The 21,000-nt window shown below is 39.4% G+C and overlaps 2 protein-coding genes across 2 annotated transcripts in view; one reads left to right on the top strand and one right to left on the bottom strand.

The window, feature by feature from the left end:
• LOC124718825 (charged multivesicular body protein 5) overlaps positions 1-1,940 on the bottom strand; it is a 37,450-nt gene extending 35,510 nt beyond the window's left edge. The window contains exons 1-2 of the mRNA XM_047244443.1: positions 1,747-1,940; positions 1,378-1,529 (exon numbers count right to left, since the gene is read on the bottom strand). Coding sequence (XP_047100399.1) covers positions 1,378-1,529; positions 1,747-1,815 — 221 coding nt within the window. The 5' untranslated portion in view covers positions 1,816-1,940. The remainder of the gene's footprint in view (positions 1-1,377; positions 1,530-1,746) is intronic.
• Positions 1,941-2,327: 387 nt separating this feature from the next.
• Positions 2,328-21,000, top strand: part of LOC124718823 (zinc finger protein 830) — a 56,308-nt gene continuing 37,635 nt past the window's right edge. The window contains exons 1-2 of the mRNA XM_047244442.1: positions 2,328-2,518; positions 11,342-11,568. Coding sequence (XP_047100398.1) covers positions 2,397-2,518; positions 11,342-11,568 — 349 coding nt within the window. The 5' untranslated portion in view covers positions 2,328-2,396. The remainder of the gene's footprint in view (positions 2,519-11,341; positions 11,569-21,000) is intronic.

Below are 21,000 nucleotides of genomic sequence, written 5' to 3'. Positions count from 1 at the left end.
ACAAAGAAATGTCTCAACAACTCCAGGAAACTCTTGAACAGTAACTTTTAGAGGTGTCTGTTACAAGGAAACCTTTCCTCTTGGATATGAATAGTTGTGGTTTAATAAATTAATTTTTTTCCTGTTCTGCTGGATGTATGTTGACAATGAACCTTTCTGAATAGTGCAGATCTTTCAGTACAATGCTTAAGGAAGTGTTAACACGTGTATTATATTATTTTTCCAATTGGTGTCCACTGAATGAATTTTGTTGTTTCTCCTGAATGGAGGAAATAAAATGCTTATTGACCATTACCCTTCCATCACTTCCTAAAGAAATAATTTTGAAAAAGGGGGTGAGGGCAAAAATACAGTGGTACACAATGCACACACAAAGGTAGCTTGTGTAATGTAAACACAAAAATCGAAGTAGAAGATGGCAACAGCATAATACTGGTCCCACATAAATCTTGGGTCTAGACAGTGATTAATCTGCAGTGTAGCCAGAGGTCTTGGCCAGCCTTAAAGTTGAACTATTTGGTTGAGAGATGGTGAAGCCACTGAAAGTGAATTAAAAGTTGTGGCGAGAGTTTGACCTATAGCACAGCCTCAGTCCTTGTTTATGGTACTTTAAACAAACTCTTTTCTGTTTCAATACAAAATCTAAAATGGATAGCTAAAGCATTATCAGAGGATATATAGATCTCCAATAAGTACCTACACAACTTGTGGCTTCAATTGCCTGTGACTGCAGTTTTGTGTGTGTGTGTGTGTGTGTGTGTGTGTGTGTGTGTGTGTGTGTGTGTGTGTGTACTTTCCACTGTTTGATTTCAATCCATGTATCATTTATAACAAGCAGATGCTTGTACACAAACTAATCCACGACATCCTACTTACAAAGTTTCACAAGCCAGCTTTAAATGAGGAATCTAAGAATATATTACAGCCCCCTATGTGTCACTGCTATAGGGCTCAAGAAGTCAAGATCAGACTAATTACAGCAAGTGCGGAGGTGTATAAATAGGCATCCTTTGTGCACTACATATGCAAGTGGAACAGGAAACCTCCCTAATAAATGGTACAATCAGAACTACCATCAGCCATGCACTTCACAGAAGTTTGCACAGTACAAACATAAATGTTTCCTTATAGTCATTCGTCAATACCATATTCTGCAACATTTATACATAGAGTTATGTATTATTTCACCCTCAGACCACCAGATCCAAAGTTATCACTAAATAGTACATCTCATCCTTCATTTCACACAGGTGCTTCTACCAATAATAAAACTAATATTAAACCACAACAAATATAAATAAGGGCCTAGTTTTGTATATCTTCCAGCTTTCCGTCTAAATCATCATAACTGGCCTGTCAACAACCCACAGTACTCACATTTTTTTCTGCTTCAACACTCTCAATGCTTTCTGCTTAACTGAATTTTTTGCTGGCCCTTCTCTCATTTTCTTCATCTGGTCTTTATATTTCACTAGTTCCTGATCAAGTCGAGCTATTTTCTTTTCAACTGATTCCGCTCTGCTATCAACCTAGAACAATCGATGTAGGATACATTGCGGTAAAAAATTGTTCATGTAAACATATTTTTCGTCTGCTAACAAGGATTAATAAAACAGGTTAGTTTCATGAAACAAGGGGGTCATACAAGTTTTGCGTTTTTATATTTTATTACGGTAAAAGATGCATCTTTAATAAATACGTAATAAACAATAACGGCAACAATAACTTATAAAGTGAATAACTTACGCCAGCTATACAGTCAGTCAAATTTGGTGGGGGCTCTTTCGGTTTTCCTTTCCCGAACAACCTATTCATTTTTCTTTTTTTTTTGGTGTAACGACGAGCGACTACTATTCTCCAAATAACAACAAAATCCCCCTACAAATGTCACAATTTCCAGCTCACAGTCATGCGAATTCAAAGTATTTAGTAACACAGATTTTAGCTCAAAGATGTTCTGTCAACTACATAGAAATACTAATGATAGAAAATTCGAGTTCTTTCGTACATTGTACCCATTACTTTTAGATAAATCCAGCTCCTGATGGTAGCGGAAGACTGAGACATAGAAATCATTTAATAAATTTTTATTCGAAGACATCTGAACCAAATTAAGTAGCGCAAGAGAAAGAATGACGAGTTTGTATAAAACTTATAAAAATATTGACATTTTCATTAATCATAAAAATATTGAAAAGAACACGATTTTGCTTTAAAGTATATTCCTTCGGGAATCGTTGAGAAAAAATCGTATTTACAAGTTGTCGGAAATTTAATTCGGAAAACCAGAGATGAGCAGCTGTTACTACTGATATCTCTGACGAATGGTAAATACGTGAGTTTGTTTTGTGTTTTGCATATAGTGAGTGTGGGTGGTGGCACGTGAAACGAGAAATATGACAACTGCTATGAATGCGATGAAGAAAAAAGTAACACAAAATGATCTTAGAAGAATAATGAGTGAACAGAAGCAGAAGCTTCTACAGTCTGTAAAAAAAATTGATTCACCTCTGGCAAAATATCCTTTCTTATATGGTTATGTATAAGATGTATTTTTTAAAGGTCTTTTATACTGTTTCGGTAATATTACACTGCCGTGCCATCTGTGTAAGTTTAACATAGGCGTAACTGAGTAAACGCATGCCTCTCATTAAGTATGTTTCTTTTCGTTACTTAACTTGCCCGTACTCCTCACCCGAAGATCAAACAGTGTCGGGTACTTCAAACAGAAGTTCTATACTCATCCGTGGTTTTGTGCTGTACTGTTATTAGACAGTGTTGATTTCTTTTCAAATTCTGAGTTTTTATTTGCAGAGAAGCATTTTCACTTCAAATACGTTAACCGCAGGCACACAATATATTGCGAAGACATATGGAATGTACTCTTTAAGAGATGAGGGGGAATGTGGTTGGATATCCAACTCCTTGACCAGATTGCTTATATTCTTGTCTGCCCTGAGATACGCCCATGAGCTATATTTTGAGATACAGTCACCATGGCTGATGTAGCCTTTGAACACCTGATTACTACTATTTGGTTCAATAGCAATATTGTTTGCATGACTTAAGTTTACATTTCTCTTAACTGGTTAATATTTGTAGTCATTGTATATCCTGTATTATTTCTTTATCCTCATCATGTAATGACTGTGCTTCCTCAAATACATATTGGCAAAATGAAACAGAGCAATACTGAGTCAATGAGCACAAATCAAAGTCAGGAAGGAATTCAGGACGTCCAGGTTTGAATTTTCTGTTTGTCAAAATCGCACCAATGAGGTCCTCCTGACCAAGATTTCTACAGCACATTTCATAATTGTTATAGAGTTTGAGACTGTTCCATGCATGTGCATATTCATACTTTGTTAATTCAGCTATTGTACATACAACACTACATTGAAACTCCCTGGCAGATTGAAACTGTGTGTCAGACTGTGACTCAAGCACAGAATATTTGGGTAAAGTGTAGGTATATTGTACTTGGCCCTTCCTTTATGTGCTGCACATGATGAATGATGGGAAATGAAAATGATGAATTGTGAATCAGCTGTCAGTAGCCAATGTCAATCATTGAAGGCCTTGATGCCTTTCAGTCAAACACAGTTATTGATTTCACTTGTTTTTGTTATGGGGAGCAGGAAGAAAACTAGATATGCTGGCAGGCTGACCTGTGATGAAGATCTAGGTCTAGGTTAGGTTAGAATGTGACAGTTTGTGTACAAGTTGGCAAATCCAACAAACCTCAACACAAATATGGTTGTTGTAGTAGATTGATATCTAGTATAGCCTGAGATATATGTTCCTCATTACATTAACCTACTTGTAGGTCTTACTTCCAGTTTTGCCAAAAATCATGACAGTATGGTTAATTTCTAATCGAATAGCTAACTCTATTTACAGACCATAGGAAATAATGAACAAGCATTCTGATTGGCTGCTACAAACCATTCATTGTGCAGTTACCAAGTGCAGCACACAACGGAAGATACAGATACCAACCACAACTACTAGTGCCACTTCACATTGTTATCAATCTAGATGGATTAGAACTTCACACAGTGAGCTTCACTCATTGCGGATCCATTCATTTCCACTTGTGGTACCTGTAAGTCGTTTTAATTTGTTTGAAGTTACATAATATTAGTGTTCATAAACTTAGGGTTTGGGCTTTGCTGTGAAGCAGTAGTATGCCTGTTTCATTATTCTCCTGGCTTCATATGGTGTGGATGCGCTTGAGACCTTTATCAGTATGCGAGTGTCATCACCAAACATCACAGTTGTCTGAAAGTCCTATAGTGTCCCCAATAAATTGTTTATGAAGGCAAAGAATGGTAGTGTACCAGGCACTAAACCCTATGGAACTCCATATTTAATGTTGCAACAAGCTTCAGGCTTGCAGCTGATCGTCGTCTAATACAGGGTGTCCCAAAAAGGATGGTCACATTTTAAATAACTATAACTCCATCAGTTTTACAAATTAATTTTATTCAATTACGTAACTAAATGCTCCCAGGCACCCAATTACAAGAACTAACCACAAAAAATCATGTACGGAAAATGACTTCCAGAAGATGGTGTCCTTCCTCGGTGATGCATTCCACAAGTCTTTCCTCGAAATTTTCCATCACTTTCACTACTGTTTCTTCTTGAATTGCCATAATTTCCACACTGATTGCCTCCTTCAGATCAATTAAGTTTCAGGGCTTCTTTACGTAGACTTTTGACTGTAGGTATCCCCAAAGAAAAAAATCACAGGCTGAGAGGTCAGGTGATCTCGCGGGCCAGTGGACATCTCCAAAACGCGAGATGATGTGGTGGGGGAACATCCGCCTTAAAACACACATGGAGTCATTGGCTGTGTGGGCCGTGGCCCCGTCCTGTTGAAACCAAATTCGATCTCGATTTACATGTAACTCTCGCAGTTTCGGCACCAAAAAGCTACGTAGCATGTTAACGTAACGTTTCGAGTTCACTGTGACTGTAGCGTTGTTCTCCTCAAAAAAATAAGGACCAACAATCCCCAATCTTGAAATTCCACACCAGACTGTTACCTTAGCACTATGAAGAGGCTTTTGGTGCAATTCTCTGGGATTATCTGCTGCCCAATACCTGCAGTTTTGTTTATTGACATAGCCGTCTAAATGGAAATGGGCTTCATCTGACATAAGAAGCACAACATCATTATTAGAGTACAAAATGTCAAGCATTGATTCACAAAATCGTCTTCGCTGCTCAAAATCACGATCATACAGCTTTTGCGTGATCATAATTTTGTATGGGTGAAACTGTAATTCACGGCTTAAAATACGCTGCAACGAACTACGGCTGAGGCCTAAAGTTTGAGCATGACGCCTAGTGGAACGACGCGGGCTTTGCAGCACTGACGCTCTAACATCATCAATGTTCTGTGGAGTAACTGCCGTACGTGTACGCCCTGTAGATTTACCACTTTTGACAGACCCTGTTGTCCGGAATGCAGTCACCCAACGTGATATGGATCTGCGATCTGGAATGGGTCCATCACGCGCTACACCAAAACGTTGTCGAAACAATCGTTGCACAGTAATAAACGATTCATCATTTCTGAAAAACTGTTCCACAGCAAAAACACGATGCTCGACCGTCCACTGCGCCATCTCGTGGCAAACTGGGTGTAATGGCCGACTTGCAGACGGCCGGCAGTGGTCCCCCCTCCTCACCTTTCAATGGTACTACGCAGTTCAAATCCGACCATCCTTTTTGGGCCACCCAGTACATTCCACGATAGTTCAACTGGGCCCTTGCCAGTCTGACTGACAATCTTCGATGGCTCACCTGAAGATGATTAGCAGGTGCTCAGTCGAAATATTGTGGGAGGTATTAAATGATGACCAGCTGCAATCCAAAAAGTTGTTTGTAAATTCAGTTTGCCAGGAAAATTTTAAAATTCACTCCATATTTTTTGTTTTCTTATTCCAAAATTCATGTAATTCATGTTGTGTAATTTGCTGATGTGACTCTCTGTGTTCTGTTGTTAAGATGTGTGACAAGCTAGGCTATGACTCCCTGGACTTGTGACATAGGGTTGAGAACTGTAGGTAAGGTGTGCACTACTCATCAGAAGCTACTACTCAGGCAGTTGACTGTGTTGGGTGCACACAAGGGTTTTTTGGATTAGGCAACTTTCCATCCAATCCAGAAAACAATACCAGTAGGAAACCCAGGAGTATCAATGTAAGATCGAAAGAAATTCTTCCCACAGGTGAGAGTTTTAAAATCCTAATGGTAACCTGCCTAAGCATTCACAGCAAAGTGCCAAGGCTTGAAGTGCTCATAAGAAGCAGTGAAGCTCACATAATACTACGTACAGAAAGCTTGTTGAAACTGGAAATTGATAGCAGTGAGATTTTTGAGGAAAATTTGAGTGTCTATTGATCGAAGGGATAGGCAGATGGCAAGTGGAGGTGGCGTATTTGTCACAATAGATAAGAAACTTGAACCCACCGATTTAGAAATTGAAGTTGCATGTGAAACAGTTTGTGCAAGACTCAGTATCAGGGGTGGGCGTAAAATGATTACTGGATCCTTCTATCACCGACCAGAGTCATCTCCTGATGTAATCGAAAACTTAAGAGAAAACCTCAGTTCACTTGTACGTAAGTTCCCCAATCATACTATAATCATTGATGGAGACGTTAATCATCCAACAATTAATTGGGAAAATTACAGTTTTGTTAGTGGTGTGTGTTATAAGACATCCTGTGAAACTCTGCTAAGTGCCTTCTCTGAAAACTATCTTGAACAGATAGTTAGGAGCCCCACTCACGATGAAAACATATAGAATCTAATGGCAACAAATGGACCTGACCTCTTTGAGTATGACATGGTTGTGGCAACAATGATTACCAAAATACAAAGGGCAACTAAAACAAGCAGAAAGATGTATATGTTCAGTAAACTTGATAAAAATTCAGTAGTTTCATATCTCAGTGAGGAACTTGAAGCTTGCAGCACAGCTCAGAAGCATGTAGAGGAACTCTGTATCAAGTTTGAAAGAATATTTTCTATGCACTGGATGGATATGTACACAGTAGAACAGTTCGTAATGGAAGGGAACCTGCATTGTATACAATCACTGTAAAGAAATTTCTAAAGAAACAGAGGTGTGAAATAAAGTGTAGGACTATACATAGAGAGATGCCGACTGAAACATGTTTGGCTGTCAAGAGAGAAATTTTAACGAGTGACGTGGCGCAGTGGCTAGCACACTGGACTCGCGTTCGGGGGGACGACGGTTCAATCCCGCGTCCGGCCATCCTGATTTAGGTTTTCCATGATTTCCCTAAATCGCTCTAGGCAAATGCCGTGATGGTTCCTTTGAAAGGGCACGGCCGACTTCCTTCCACGTCCTTCCCTAACCCGATGACCTCGCTGTCTGGTCTTCTCCCTGAAAAAACTCAAGAGAGCAATTTGTGAAGTCATCTAAGACTACCATAGCAGAATACTGTCAAGTGCTCTTTCACGGAACTCAAAGACATTCTGGTCGTGTGTAAAGGCTGTTAGTGGCACCAAATGAGACAGGAACTAAAATTAAGGGTAGAAAAGCTAAACCTGAAGTGCTTAACTCCATTTTCAAATGTTCCTTTACAAAGGAAAACCCAGGAGAATTACCCACATTTAATCATCGTACCATTGAAAAGATGGGTGAAATAAGTATTGGTGTCAGTGGTGTTGAGAATCAGCAGAAATCATTGAACTTGAACAAAGCTCCAGGCCCTGATGGAATCCCCGTCAGATTCTATAGGTCTACTGAATTTGTGACTGAGTTAGCCCCTGTTCTTACTGTAATCCATTGTAGATCCCTCAAACAAAAAACCTTGCTCAGTTCTTGGAAAAAGGCACAGGTCGCACTTGTCTACAAGAAGGGTAGTCAAAGTGATCTACGAGGCTACCGTCCAATATTCTTGACAGCAATTTGTTGTAGAATCCTAAAACATATTCAGAACTCAAACATAATGAGGTATCTTGAACAGAATGACCTTCTCAGTGCCAACCAGCATGGATTTAGAAAATGTCGATCCAGTGAATCCCAACTCGCACTTTTCTCACACAACATACTGAAGGCTTTGGATCAAGCCAAGGCAGATACAGTATTTCTTAATTTCTGAAAAGCATTTGACTCAGTATCGCACCTAAGATTATTGTCAAAAGTACAATCATTTGAGGTATCAAGTGAAATTTGTGGCTGGACTGAGGACATTTTGGCTGGGAGGACACAGCGTGTTATCTTGGATGGAGAGTCATTGTCAGATGTAGAAGTAACTTTAGGTGTGCCCCAGGGAAATGTGTTGGGACCCTTGCAGTTTATCTTGTATGTTAATGACCTCGCAGACAATTTTAATAGTAAAATCAGGCTTTTGTAGATGATGTAGTTCTTTATAATGAAGCAATACCTGAAAGAAGCTGCATAAATATTCAGTCAGGTATTGTTAAGATTTCAACGTGGTGCAGAGATCAGCAACTTGCTGTAAATGTTCAGAAACATAAAATTTTGCACTTAACAAAATGAAAAAAATGCAGTATCATATGACTATAATATCAATGAGCCACTGTTGACATTGGCCAACTCATACAAAAAATTGGGTGTAACACTTTGTAGATAGATAGATATTCAGTGATCACAGGCCCTGCAGACCATGTGCTGCTTCCATAAACTGCCTCCATTCCTTCCTGTTTTGTGCCCAGTTTCTCCAGGTGTCTTCGATTCCCAGGGCTGCTAGGTCCTTCACCAGGTCGTCCACCCAGCATTGCCTTGGTCGTCCAATGGAGTGTTTGGTGTTTGGTTTCTCCACTAGTGCCATCTTTGCCTGTCTTCCATCTGGCATATGAGCTACATGGCCCACCATTGTATTCTTTTGCTTTTTACCTTTTTTAGGATAGTTGGTTGTCACATCAGAAGGTAGATTTCCTTATTTTTCCTCCTCCTCCATTCTCCGTTATCTAAAACTGGCCCCCATATCTTCCTCATTACTCTTCTTTCAAATATTAATAGTTTTTCCCTTTCTCGCTTAGTCATGCTCCATGTTTCTGAACCGTACATTACTGCTGGGCATATCACTGTGTTGTAGATTTCATTTTAGTGTTCACTGAGATTGATTTAGAGCAGAGCGTCTCTGAGGGAATGCATGCATTTCATTCCCACTGCTATTCTTTCCTTGATGTCCATTTTTGTCTTGTTGTCCATGGTAAACCAAGATCCCAAGTATTTGAACTGGTGTACTCTCTTGAACCTCTTGCCATCTACCTTAGGAAATTCTTCCTGCTCTCGTCTTCTTAATTGCGTGAACTCTGTTTTGTCTCGATTCACTTTGAGCCCTACCTTTTGTTCTTAATTGTCCATTTTCTGGTACATTTCTTTCAACTCATGCTTTGATTCACTTAGTAGTACTATGTCATCTGCATGTGCGAGGCAGTAGAAGTTACGGTCCATCTCTACTCCAACCCACTCCTGTTGCCTACACTCTTTTATTACTTTCTCTAAGATGACATTTAACAGAACACATGAGAGAGCATCACCTTGTCTGAGGCCTGTCTAATCTCGAATGTTTCTGATGTGGCTCCTCGGAAATGTACTGCTGCCTTTGACCCTTTCATACAAACTTGCACCATTCTCACTCACTTCCCAGGGATTCTGAAGTCACGCATTGCATTGTATACACTATTCCTGTGGATGCTATCATATGCATGTTGAAAATCGACAAACAGGCTGTAGATATATCCTTATCATATTCCCAATGTTTTTCAAACAATTGTCTTAATGTGAAAATGTGATCTATTGTCGATCGGTTTGGTGGAAAGCCAGCTTGCTACTCCTGTATGTTGTTCTCTATGAATGGTTGCAATTTTCTGTGGATAATGATGGACAGCACCTTATATGTTACATTCAACAAGCTGATTCCTCTGTAGTTACCGCATTCCATTTTGCTTCCCTTCTTGTATCTTGGGCATATTATAGCCAATTTCCAATCTTCTGGCAGTTTCTTTCCTTGTCATTTATCAAGTTGCAGTTCTTATCTCTAATGAAAAAAGTTGGGCTCTGAAATCCGGATTTCCGATTTTTATGGTTTGGAATTGCCTTGAGTTCATGTTTTGTCTCTCTGCTTCCACTAGTCAGATAGACTGGTTAGATATATTCTCTTCTCTGCTCTTAGGATTCACTTTGTCTCCCTTCTGATGTTCCCTTTTCTGCTCATTCTCCCTGACATCTAGCCACTTCTCCCCCATCTTCTTCCCTTTTCTGTAGCCTACTAGCATGTCTTGTTGAACCATTTCCTCCTCTTTATTATCTTCTTTCTTCCCAATAACACTTTGTAGGGATATGAAACAGAATGATCACATTGATTCAGTTGTGGGTGACGTAGGTGGTAAACTTCAGTTTATTGGTAGAATACTGGCAAAGTGCAATCAGTTTACGGAGGAGATTGTTTACAAATCATTCATGCAACCAGCTCTAGAATGTTGCTCCAGTGTATGGGACCTGTACAAAATAGAACTAACAGGGGATTTTGAACATATACAGAGAAGGGCAGCACAAACACAGAATCACAGATTTTTTTAATTGGTGGGAGGGTGTCACAGAGATACTGAAGGAACTGAACTGGAATACTCGGGAAGATAGACGTAAACTGACCCAAGAAAGTCTATTAACAAAATTTCAAGAATATGAAAATATGCTACAACCCCTACATATCGCTCACACAGGCATCGTGAGGATAAGATTAGAATAATTATTGCATGCACAGGGGCATTCAAACATTCTTTCTGCACTCCACACGTGAATGGAACAGGGCAAAGCCCTAATAACTGTTACAATGGAACGTACCCTCTGCCATTCACCACATGGCTGCTTTCAGAGTGTAGATGTAGATAAGACTCTACCCATGTAAGGAGGATATCTTAAACACCATACCATTTTTGTTGCCCTTGTAGAATGTTGTTATCTCCATACAGTTATTGAAGTGCTCAGCAAGATCACAGAAAATGCTGACAGGGTAATTTTTGTTGTTAGGTTCTACCAGAACTCAGTTTGTGAGATCATTTATGTAAGGAGTCTGCTGTTTTTGATAGTAAATATGTCATTCTCAACTCTCCTTCATCTATGATATTGTTACTTAGGGCACTCTGTGTAACATACATTTGTACGGCAGCTAAGGATCAGGTGAAGAATCTATTTGCTTGTATTTATAGAAACGAAGCTTGACCAAAACAAAAGCTAGTGCAGTCTGTCCAATGTACACACATTAAAGAGCATAATATTGGCAATTTGGTTGTACCACTATGTACCCTTAACTCGTAACTGTACGTATACCGATTCAGGTCAACTTACGTGCATCCTGTGTGATTCGGTGGTGCGCAGTGAGGCAGTGTGGACTGTGCACATCAACAGCAAGCAGCACCGTGAAAATGTTGCACAGGTTAAGAAGAAACGAGAAGCAGAGCGCGAGCGAGAGCGTATTGCGGAACTTGCCCGTGTGCAAGTCAAGAGGCGGCCACCTACACCACCACCACAGCCAGCTAAGAAGCTGAAAAGTGAGCAGTTTTGTTTTATATCCAAACTTCCAAAGCACTTACTAGACTAGAGTCATCATATAAGATTATGAGTGATATAGAAATTAATCACAGAACAAATTATATGCTTACGGAGGCGTAATTACTACATTGTTCATAACCTCTGAAAAGTTGGTCATATGCTCTGACATTAAGTATGTGCACTTTGTGGGATGCAGTTGTAATTTACTCATTATAAATTTCTGTTATAAATGTTTCATTTTCAACTGTGTACCTCATATACATGCAATGTCTGCTGACTAACTTATGACGAGTCCATAGAAACAAACACCAAAACACTATGCCTAGCCAGATCATCCACACATGCACTAAAATTTACTGAACAGGTTGTGAATAATGACATAGGGTTGTAATGGGAAACATAGTTTATGATCAAATAGCTCAAATATTCTTGTAGGAAATGCACCAATTCTTACTTGGAACAGCCCAATACAAGATCTACCAATATCCTATTACCCCACCAGCTGTAGAATAAAAAAATAGTGCAGTTCATAATTTGCATGGCTTAAAACACCAACATTCATAAGTATCCGATATGCATTAGTGCTGTCATGTGGTTTTTATAGCAATGTTCAGTCTTCCACACATGAACACATCTGTCGAAGTTATTTAGTGTACAGACTCTATCTAACTTATCAAAAATCAGAGCCCACAACATTCGTGACATTTAAAGTTCGCCAGTATAGTATGCACCATAGCATTACTATAAGTGTCTACACTCAGTGCAACACTCTGGAAACAAGAGTCTGAAACCCTTCTTTCAAAGTATTTCTGCTTTTAGTAATGACCCTATGACCCTCATACCTGTGTGTGTGTGGGTGGGTGGAGGATGGGGGGGGGGGGAGACGCAATTACATTCCCTCATTCCTAACCTCACTTACATTTCCTTGTATTCTCATTAGCTCACATATTTAAAAAGCATAAAATTGCTCAGTTGGTGTTCGTAAGTGTAATCCATACAAATGACGCCCAAATTTTGGATTGCTCACCAGAGCATGGAACTCTGGGCCCTCAGACATTTAGACATCCTGAACACAAACCCGTAAACAAAATGATAGGTCGTCAAAGAATGTCAGCTGTATAATCAGACATATTTTAACTTCAGTGATCTCGCAAGTAATGACTCGGCTGTAGTGGCTGGACAGTCTGTACTAAAGGCCACAGTTGGGTGAGGTACTCCAGTGCTTGTAAGAATATGTAGTCTATGTCTCATTTGTTCAAGCATTTTTTTCATTATTGTGATGTAATGAGTTTTTGAATCTGTGTAATGTACTATAACAGAAGTTTTATCTTGTTGATGTATGTGCAACAAGTGTGTCTCTTCCAGTTAGATACTACTAGTAAATTATTCTGCTGGCAGTTTCTTACATTCAGAGGCAGTGGGGTCAAATCTCTGTCTAACCACTTTGATGTAGGTTTTCTGGTTTTTTCTTGAACTGTCTCTGATAAACATCAAGGATGGTCCTTCACAAAATCCACAGTGAATACCCCACCAAACTCAAACTTTCCTTTTATTGCCTTCACTAATGTGACACACACAAGCATTTACAGCTCCTCTGGCATCTTCTGAAAAATACAATTTGTGACATTTAAATGTTAATCTCCTACTTGAGCTAAACATTTCTCCCCACCGTAAAGCGTATGTAGGGTAATGTCAACTTTCCTGTGGTCATTTTGCTGCTTGTGACTGTCACAGTAACTTCAGAAGGAACAAGCTGTCACATTTCAGTGTAATCACCATCTCATGATACGGTACCTTCGGGGTCACTATGCTGCTGAAAATCTTCAGGAAGCTCTGTGAGACCTGAGTTTCTCCCAGCACATACATTGTTCAAATAACTTACTGGAATGCAGCCAAGTGATGTCAACAACTGCTGATGTTTCGACAAGTGCACACCCAGTCATTTTCAAACATGTGTGCACGCGCGCGCGCACACACACACACACACACACACACACACACACACACACACACACACACACACACACACACACACAGTAAACACTAGTGCTATCTCACAACCAAAGATGACTGGCTTCACAGGTTGTCAATAGTGAAAATTAATAACCAATGGTGAGATAGCATTAACTCTGTCCCTCTGTTTTCGACAATCGAGAGAGCAGGATTCAACACACAGTTTAAACAAAATCCTCCATCTCTGTTTGTAAGGTTACTTGCTAATTTAATTTCAGCTGTTTCCTTAATAACACTATCCCAGCTGATGGAAGTGCATCCCAGAATCTGCATGTTGTTACAATTCATAGGATGACCACTACCAAGACAATGTACTGCAATAGCAGATTTCTTTGGCTGTTGTAAGCATGTGTGACGCTTATGCTCAGTACACTGGTCCTTCACGGTGCTGTTAGTCTGACCAATACATGACATGCCACAACCGCAAGAAAACGATAGAAACCAGCCTTAAGCAAACTGAGATTATCCTTTATGGAACCTAAAAAGATCTTAATCTTAGAAGGTAGTCTAAACACCCAAGCCTATGACCTTTTTGCCCTATGAAGGGAGCATTTTGAACAGGATTGGCTGTATTTTGTGGAAATATGTGAATTGTGTTTTTCAACTACTATCTAAGATTAAGGTCCTTTTAGGTTCCATGAAAGATGATGATCGTGGTTTGTGTAAGGTGGATTTGTGTTGTATTCGTAGCAGTAGTGCCATCCACGTCATATATTGGTCAGACTATCAGAACTTTGAGCATAAGCAACACACAAGCTTAGAGTAGCTGAGCAATCAACCATTGCAGAACTTGGTCTTGGCTCCAGTTATTTTATGGAATATAACAATACGAAGATTCTGACATGCACTTCCAGTTATAGAGATAGTGTTATTAAGAAAGCAGTCAAAAATTAAATTAGCAACTAATCTTGTAAATAGAGATAACTTACTGTCAGTCATCTTTGATAATGTGATAGCACTAGCATTTACTGTGTGTGTGTGTGTGTGTGTGTGTTAATCTTTCCTGAATTACTCTGCAAACTGGGATTTTTAATTCCCTTGCACAGTGATTAGTTGCTGAAATTTTACCTTGCAAATTACAGGGCATGCACCTTTGGAAATATCAGTGATTGTTGACTATATCACCTGGCTGCATTCTTGAAAGTTACTTCTGGAAGCTCATTTGCTCACTTTAGATGACCTAATACAATAGAAATGTGCAGTTCTCATGATAATGATATAATGTGCTGCCCAAAAGGCTTGGGGAACTAAACTGCTCCTAAATAGCTGAGGCATCAGCAGTGATCAGTTGCATGAGGATGCAGAAGGCAGCGGAAACTATTGCATTGAAGGCACATAATTTGTATCCACAGGACATGTGGACTGTAATTGAAAAACAGTCAGAGATATCACTAAAGAATATGACACTATCAGATGAGAACTTCCATTCTGCATTAATATGCACACTGCGGTGCAACTTCATGACAGATTAAAACTGTATGCCAGGTAAAGAGAGATGCAAACTGTGATTTTTCTCTTTTATTGAAAATCTCATAACAGAACTTTCAGCCGACTTCAAAGCTTCATTCTGTCAGCTTCTTTCTGCAGCTACGTCTGCAATTTGCAAACCATTATGAAGTGCAGGGAAGAGGATATTTCCCTTTGTGCCATTCATTAGGTTGTCTTCCCACCCCGTTCACTTGTGGAAGGTGATAAGGAATAATTGCTTAAATGCCACGTGTGTTCTAATTTGTGTGACGGTGTCTTTGTGATCCCTACTGGAGTGATGTGTAGGGGACGTACTGTATTCTTAGATTACTCGCTAAATGCTGATTATTGAAACTTCGTAAGTAGGCCTTGGCAGGGCAGTTTGCGCTTGTCTTGAAGCCAGTTCGTGTTTTTCAGCGTCTCGGTGATGCTTTTTCATGGGTCAAACAATCCTGTGACTATTCATGCTGCCGTTCTTTGCAGACATTTAGTATGGGTCCTCCACACTTGAGCAGTACCTTAAGATAGGGTGTATGAGTGTTTTGTAAGCATCTACATCATACCTTCCAGGCTAGTAATAGTAAGTGGTGGATGATACTTCTGGTACCATTAGCTGATCCCCCCTTCCCTGCCCTTTTTGCGAATGGGACATGGGAAGAATGATTATCAGTAAGCCTCTTTATCAGCTCTAACACTTGAATTTTCTCATTGATGTCATTTCGTGAGATGTTTGCGGGTGGAAAGTTCTTTCTTGAAATTTCAAAAGTAAACCTCCTAGTGATGCACAATGCCTCTCTTATATAATGTCTACCACTGCAATTTATTGAGCATCTCTGTAATACTCTGACGCTGAATAAATGATCCCATAAGCAATTTCCTCTGTAGACTGATTCCACTTAAAAATCCTACTAGCAAACCAAAGTCTGGTAACTGCCTTTCCTACGAGTGAGCCTGTGTGGTGATTCCATTTCAGATTTCTACACATTATAATCTTCAGCTACTGGTATGAGTTGCCTGACTGCAGTTGTAACTTGTTGATACTGTAGTCATGGGATACTATGTTTTTGCAGTTTGTGAAGTTCACAATTTTACTTTCTGTACATTTAAAGCAAGTTGCCAGTCTTTGTTCCACTTTGAAATCTTATCCAGATCGACAGGATATTTGTGTAGGTTCTTTTTTCCAGACTGGACTTCATTGTGGATAGCTGCATCATCTGCAAAAAGTTTGACGTTACTATTAATACTGCCTATAGGTCATTAATATATGACATGCGTAGGAACAGCCTCTGCACGCCTCCCTGAGCACACCTGAAGATACTTACTTCTATGTCTGTCGATGAGTCTCCATCCGAGATAACGTGCAGCATTCTCCCTACCAAGAAATCCTCATTCCTGTCACAAATTTTACTTCATACTTGTCATGATTATACTTCCATTGATAAGCATTTCTGTGGTTTGGAGACAAAGGTTTTCTGAAGTAAAAAATTGCTGCAGCCATCTGACTGCCTTGATTCATGACTCTCATGATGACTTGTGAAGAAAGCACATGTTGAGTTCCATTCAGTGGAGCAGTAGGCAAAATGAATCCTTCACATGTTTCATGACCTCCTTCTTTTGTAAACAACTAATGGTGTGGTTCAGTTTGGTTTTCTGTATGTTTTGTGACAATTTGCTGTATGTGGAACATGTTACTAGGTTTGCTGATATGGCCATCAGTATTTTCTTATAATTTTTTAAAATGTAACAAAATTTGATAACTGTAACCCAACCACATAGAAATACTATGCACTCAGAAATTCATCTATGAAGAAGGAGTTGTCCAGTAGAAATCATTTCAATTTCTTTTAGAACTTGTGTTATCTACTAGCATCTGAACTCACAATGAAGGTGGTCATATATTTTATATGGCTCCATACTCTGCTCATTTCTGTGCAAGAGTAAGATATGAGTTTTGAATAGTGCAGACTTCTTGTTCCAAGTGTGATATATTGTGAGATGGTTGTTACTATGACTGATTTTTTAATTGTTGTAACCAAACAATGGCAACTCCAGGTTGGAATATCAGCAATATTAGGAAAAGGATAACATGCTAGAATAAAAATCATCACTAATGGTGACTGAAGACTTCTGGCAAAGAAGTCACTCTTGTTCTGCCAACAATGTTGTCAAATAGGATGGAGGACCAGACAGAGCTTCAGGGCACTCTCTTGCCCATGGGGTGGCAAACGGCTCCCAAAAGGCTTGGGGAACTAAACTGCTCCTAAGTGGCTGAGGCATCAGCAGTGTTCAGTTGCATGAGGATGCAGAAGGCAGCGGAAACTATTGCATTGAAAACACATAATTTGTATCCACAGGACATGTGGCCTGTAATTGAAAAATTGTTGCGATGATCTCTCCATTGACAAAAGATCCCGGAATGTTCCCCCATTTGGATCTCTTGTAGGAGACTGCCAAGCAGGAGGTGACCATGGGAAAAAGACTGAATAAATAATGTAAGTGTAACATTCTGTGAGCCTGGGTGTGGAATGTCAGAAGTCTGAACGTGGTGGGGAAGCTAGAAAATCTGGAAAGGGAAATGCTAAGGCCCAGTCTAGATATAGTGGGAGTCAGTGAAGTGTAATCAAAGTAAGACAAGGGTTTCTGGTTAGACAAGTGTAGGTCAATGTCAACAGCAGCAGAAAATGGTATAATGGGAGTAGAATTAATTATGAATAGGAAGGTAGGGCAGAGAGTAAGTTACTGTGAACAGTTCAGTGGTCGGGTTCTTCACATCAGAATCAACAGCAAACCAACACTTTAAAAAAAAGTTGAGGTATCACAAGCTGAAGATGAAGAGACAAAAGGGAGGAAGTATATGAGGATATTGAATGGGTGATTCAGTATGCAAAGGGAGATGCAAATCTAATGTTTGTGTGGGGGATTGGAATGTGGTTGTTGTGGGAGGCAGTAGAAGAAAGGATTGCGGGAGAATATGGGCTTGGTACTAGAAATTGTAGAGGAGAAAGATTTATTTGAGTTCTGCAATGAATATCAGTTAGTAATAGTGAATACTGTGTTCAAGAAGCACAAGTGGTGGCAGTATACATGGAAAAGGCCAGGAGGCATGGAAGGATTTCAGAGATTCTGAACACAGATGTTGGATTGTAAGGCATACCCAGGAACAGATGTAGCATCAGATCACAATTTAGTAATGATGAAGAGTAGGCTGAAGGTTAAGAGACTAGTCAGGAAGAATAAATGCGCAAAGAAGTGGAATACAGAAGTCTGAAGAATGAAGAGATGTGCTGGAAGTTATTTGAGGCTAAAAATACTGCAGTAACAAATAGCTCAGTAGGCAGTTTAGCTGAAGAGCAATGAACATCTCTAAAGAGAACAATCACAGAAGTTGGAGTGAAAAACGGACGTACTAGGGAGGCGTCTGCGAAGAAACTGTGGGTAACAGAAGAAATACTTCAGTTGATTGACAAAAGGAAGTACAGAAATGTTCAGGGAAATTCAGGAATAAAGAAAAACAAATCACTCACTAATGAAATAGATAGGAAGTGCAGGGAAGCTAAGACATTGTGTGTGTGTGTTTGGGGGGGGGGGGGGGAATAAAAAAGAGAGAGTGAGAGTGAGAGAGACTGTTAGGAGGAGTGACTCAGCAAATGGAAAGGTGGAAACAACCTTCGGCAAAATTAAAAATAAGGATGGCAACATTGAAAGTGTAGTTTGAATTCCACTGTTGATGACATGATAGAAGAAGAAGTAGTAGTAGCAACCAACAGGGAAGAGCTAGGAGATACAGGATTAGAATCAGAATTTAAAAGAGCTTTTGAAGACTTTAAGATCAAATGAGACAGAAGAGATAAATAACATTCCATCAGAATTACTAAAATCCTTCAGGGAAGTGTCAACAAAACACTTATTCACATTCATGTGTAAAACGTATAAAACGCAATGTACCATCAGACTTTCGGAGAAACATCATCCACAAAATTCCGAAGATAGGATGAGCCAGCAGGTGCAAGAATTATCACATAATCAGCTTAAGAGCCCGTGCATCCAAGTTGCTGACAGGACAGGAATAATATTCAGAAGAATGTAAAAAAAACTGAGGATCTGTTAGATGATGCTCAGTTTGGCTTAAGTGAAGGTAAAAGTATGAGTTCATATCTTGTGCTTGATAATGAAAGCAAACTGAAGAAAAATCAAGAAACATTATTTTTATAAGAGTGTAAGTCAGGGACATAGTCTTTCAGTCCTACTGTTCAGTCTATATATTGAAGAAGCAAAGACAGAAATAGAAGAAAGGTTCAAGAATAGGATTGAAATTCAAATGGAAGTATATCAGTGAACTGAATTGCTGATGACATTGCTATCCTCAGTAAAGTGAAGAAAAAAATACAGGATCTGTTGAATGGAATGAACAGTTTAATGAGTTCAGAATATCATAAATGAGAACAGTAAGAAGCTGAGCATCAGAATTCGGGATCCAAAGTATATGAAGTTGAGGAATTCTGCTACCTACATAGCAAAATAACCCATGGTGCGTGGAGCAAGGAGGTCATAAAAAGGAGACTAGTAGTGGCAAAAAGGACATTCTTGGCCAAGAGAAGTCTAGTATTATCAAACATAGGCTTTAATATGAGGAAGAAATATTTGAGAATATATATTTGGAGCACAGTATTATGTGGTAGTGAAGTATGGACTGTGGGGAAACTGGAGCAGAAAAGTGTTGTTGCATTTGAGATGTGGTGCTACAGAAGAATTTTGAAAACTAATGGGACTGATAAGGTAATAAATGAGGAGGTTCTCCACAGAACTGACAAGGAAAGGAACATAGGGGGAACACTGGCAAGAAGAAGGGGCAGGATGGTAGGACATGTGTTTAGACATCAGGGAATATCTTCCATGGTACTGGAGGAAGCTGTAGAGGGTAAAAAGAGTGTAGGAAGACAGAGATTGGAATACATCCAGTAGATATTGAGGACATAGAGTACAAGTGCTACTCTGAGATGAAGAGGTTGGCACAGGACAGGTAATTCGTGGCGGACCACATGAAACCAGTCAGGAGACTAATGACTCATAAAAAACTTAACAGCTGTATACAACTGCTCGTTTGATTAAAGATCTGCACCTAAAGACTGAGGATTTGCACAGGTAACTCCAATCTCCGAGAATGGAAAAAGAATAGTACACCAAAATACAGACCCATATCACTGATGTTGATTTCCAGTAGCATTTTGGAACATACACTGTGTTTTAACATTGTGAATTGTCTCAGTTAAAATGGTCTGTTTGTAGGGAAGCAACATGAATCCCAGACAATCTCCTAATTCCTCATAGCTGTAAGCTGTAGCTATAAATGTATTTCTCAGATGAAGTGGGCACTAGGAATTCTAATTACAGGCTTCACGTTTTGCTAATCACTTTCTGGTTGCCAATATTGTAGTTAGAGAGCCAGTGTTGAGAACGGCAAACAACAGCATTAAATAAATAATAGGAACATTAACAATTATTCCACCCGCCGCACATGTTGGTATGCAGTCAGCAGGGATTCAGAAAATATTGTTCGTGTGAAACACAACTAGCTCTTTATTCTCACGAAGTAATGAGTGCTATCAAATGAGGACCTCAGAGTCATTCCATATTTTTAGATTTCCAAAAGGGCTTTTGATATTGTTCATCACAAGGATCACCTAATGTGTGACTGGATTTTTGATTTCCTCTCAGAAAGATCACAGTGCGTAGTAACTGATGAAAAGTCATTGATTAAAACAGAAGTGATACCTGGCATTTCCCCAAGGAAGTGTTATAGAACCTCTGTTGTTCCTAATCAATATCAGTGATGTAGGAGACAATCTGATTGGCCCTCTTACATTGTTTGCAAATGATGCTGTCATGCACCATGCAGTAAAGTCTTCTGAGGACCAAAACCAATTGGAAAATGATTTAGACAAAATATCTGT

Source organism: Schistocerca piceifrons, chromosome 10 (assembly GCF_021461385.2).
Source record: "Schistocerca piceifrons isolate TAMUIC-IGC-003096 chromosome 10, iqSchPice1.1, whole genome shotgun sequence".
Classification (NCBI taxonomy): Eukaryota; Metazoa; Arthropoda; class Insecta; order Orthoptera; family Acrididae; genus Schistocerca; species Schistocerca piceifrons.
This window is presented reverse-complemented; position numbering and strand designations above follow the sequence as displayed.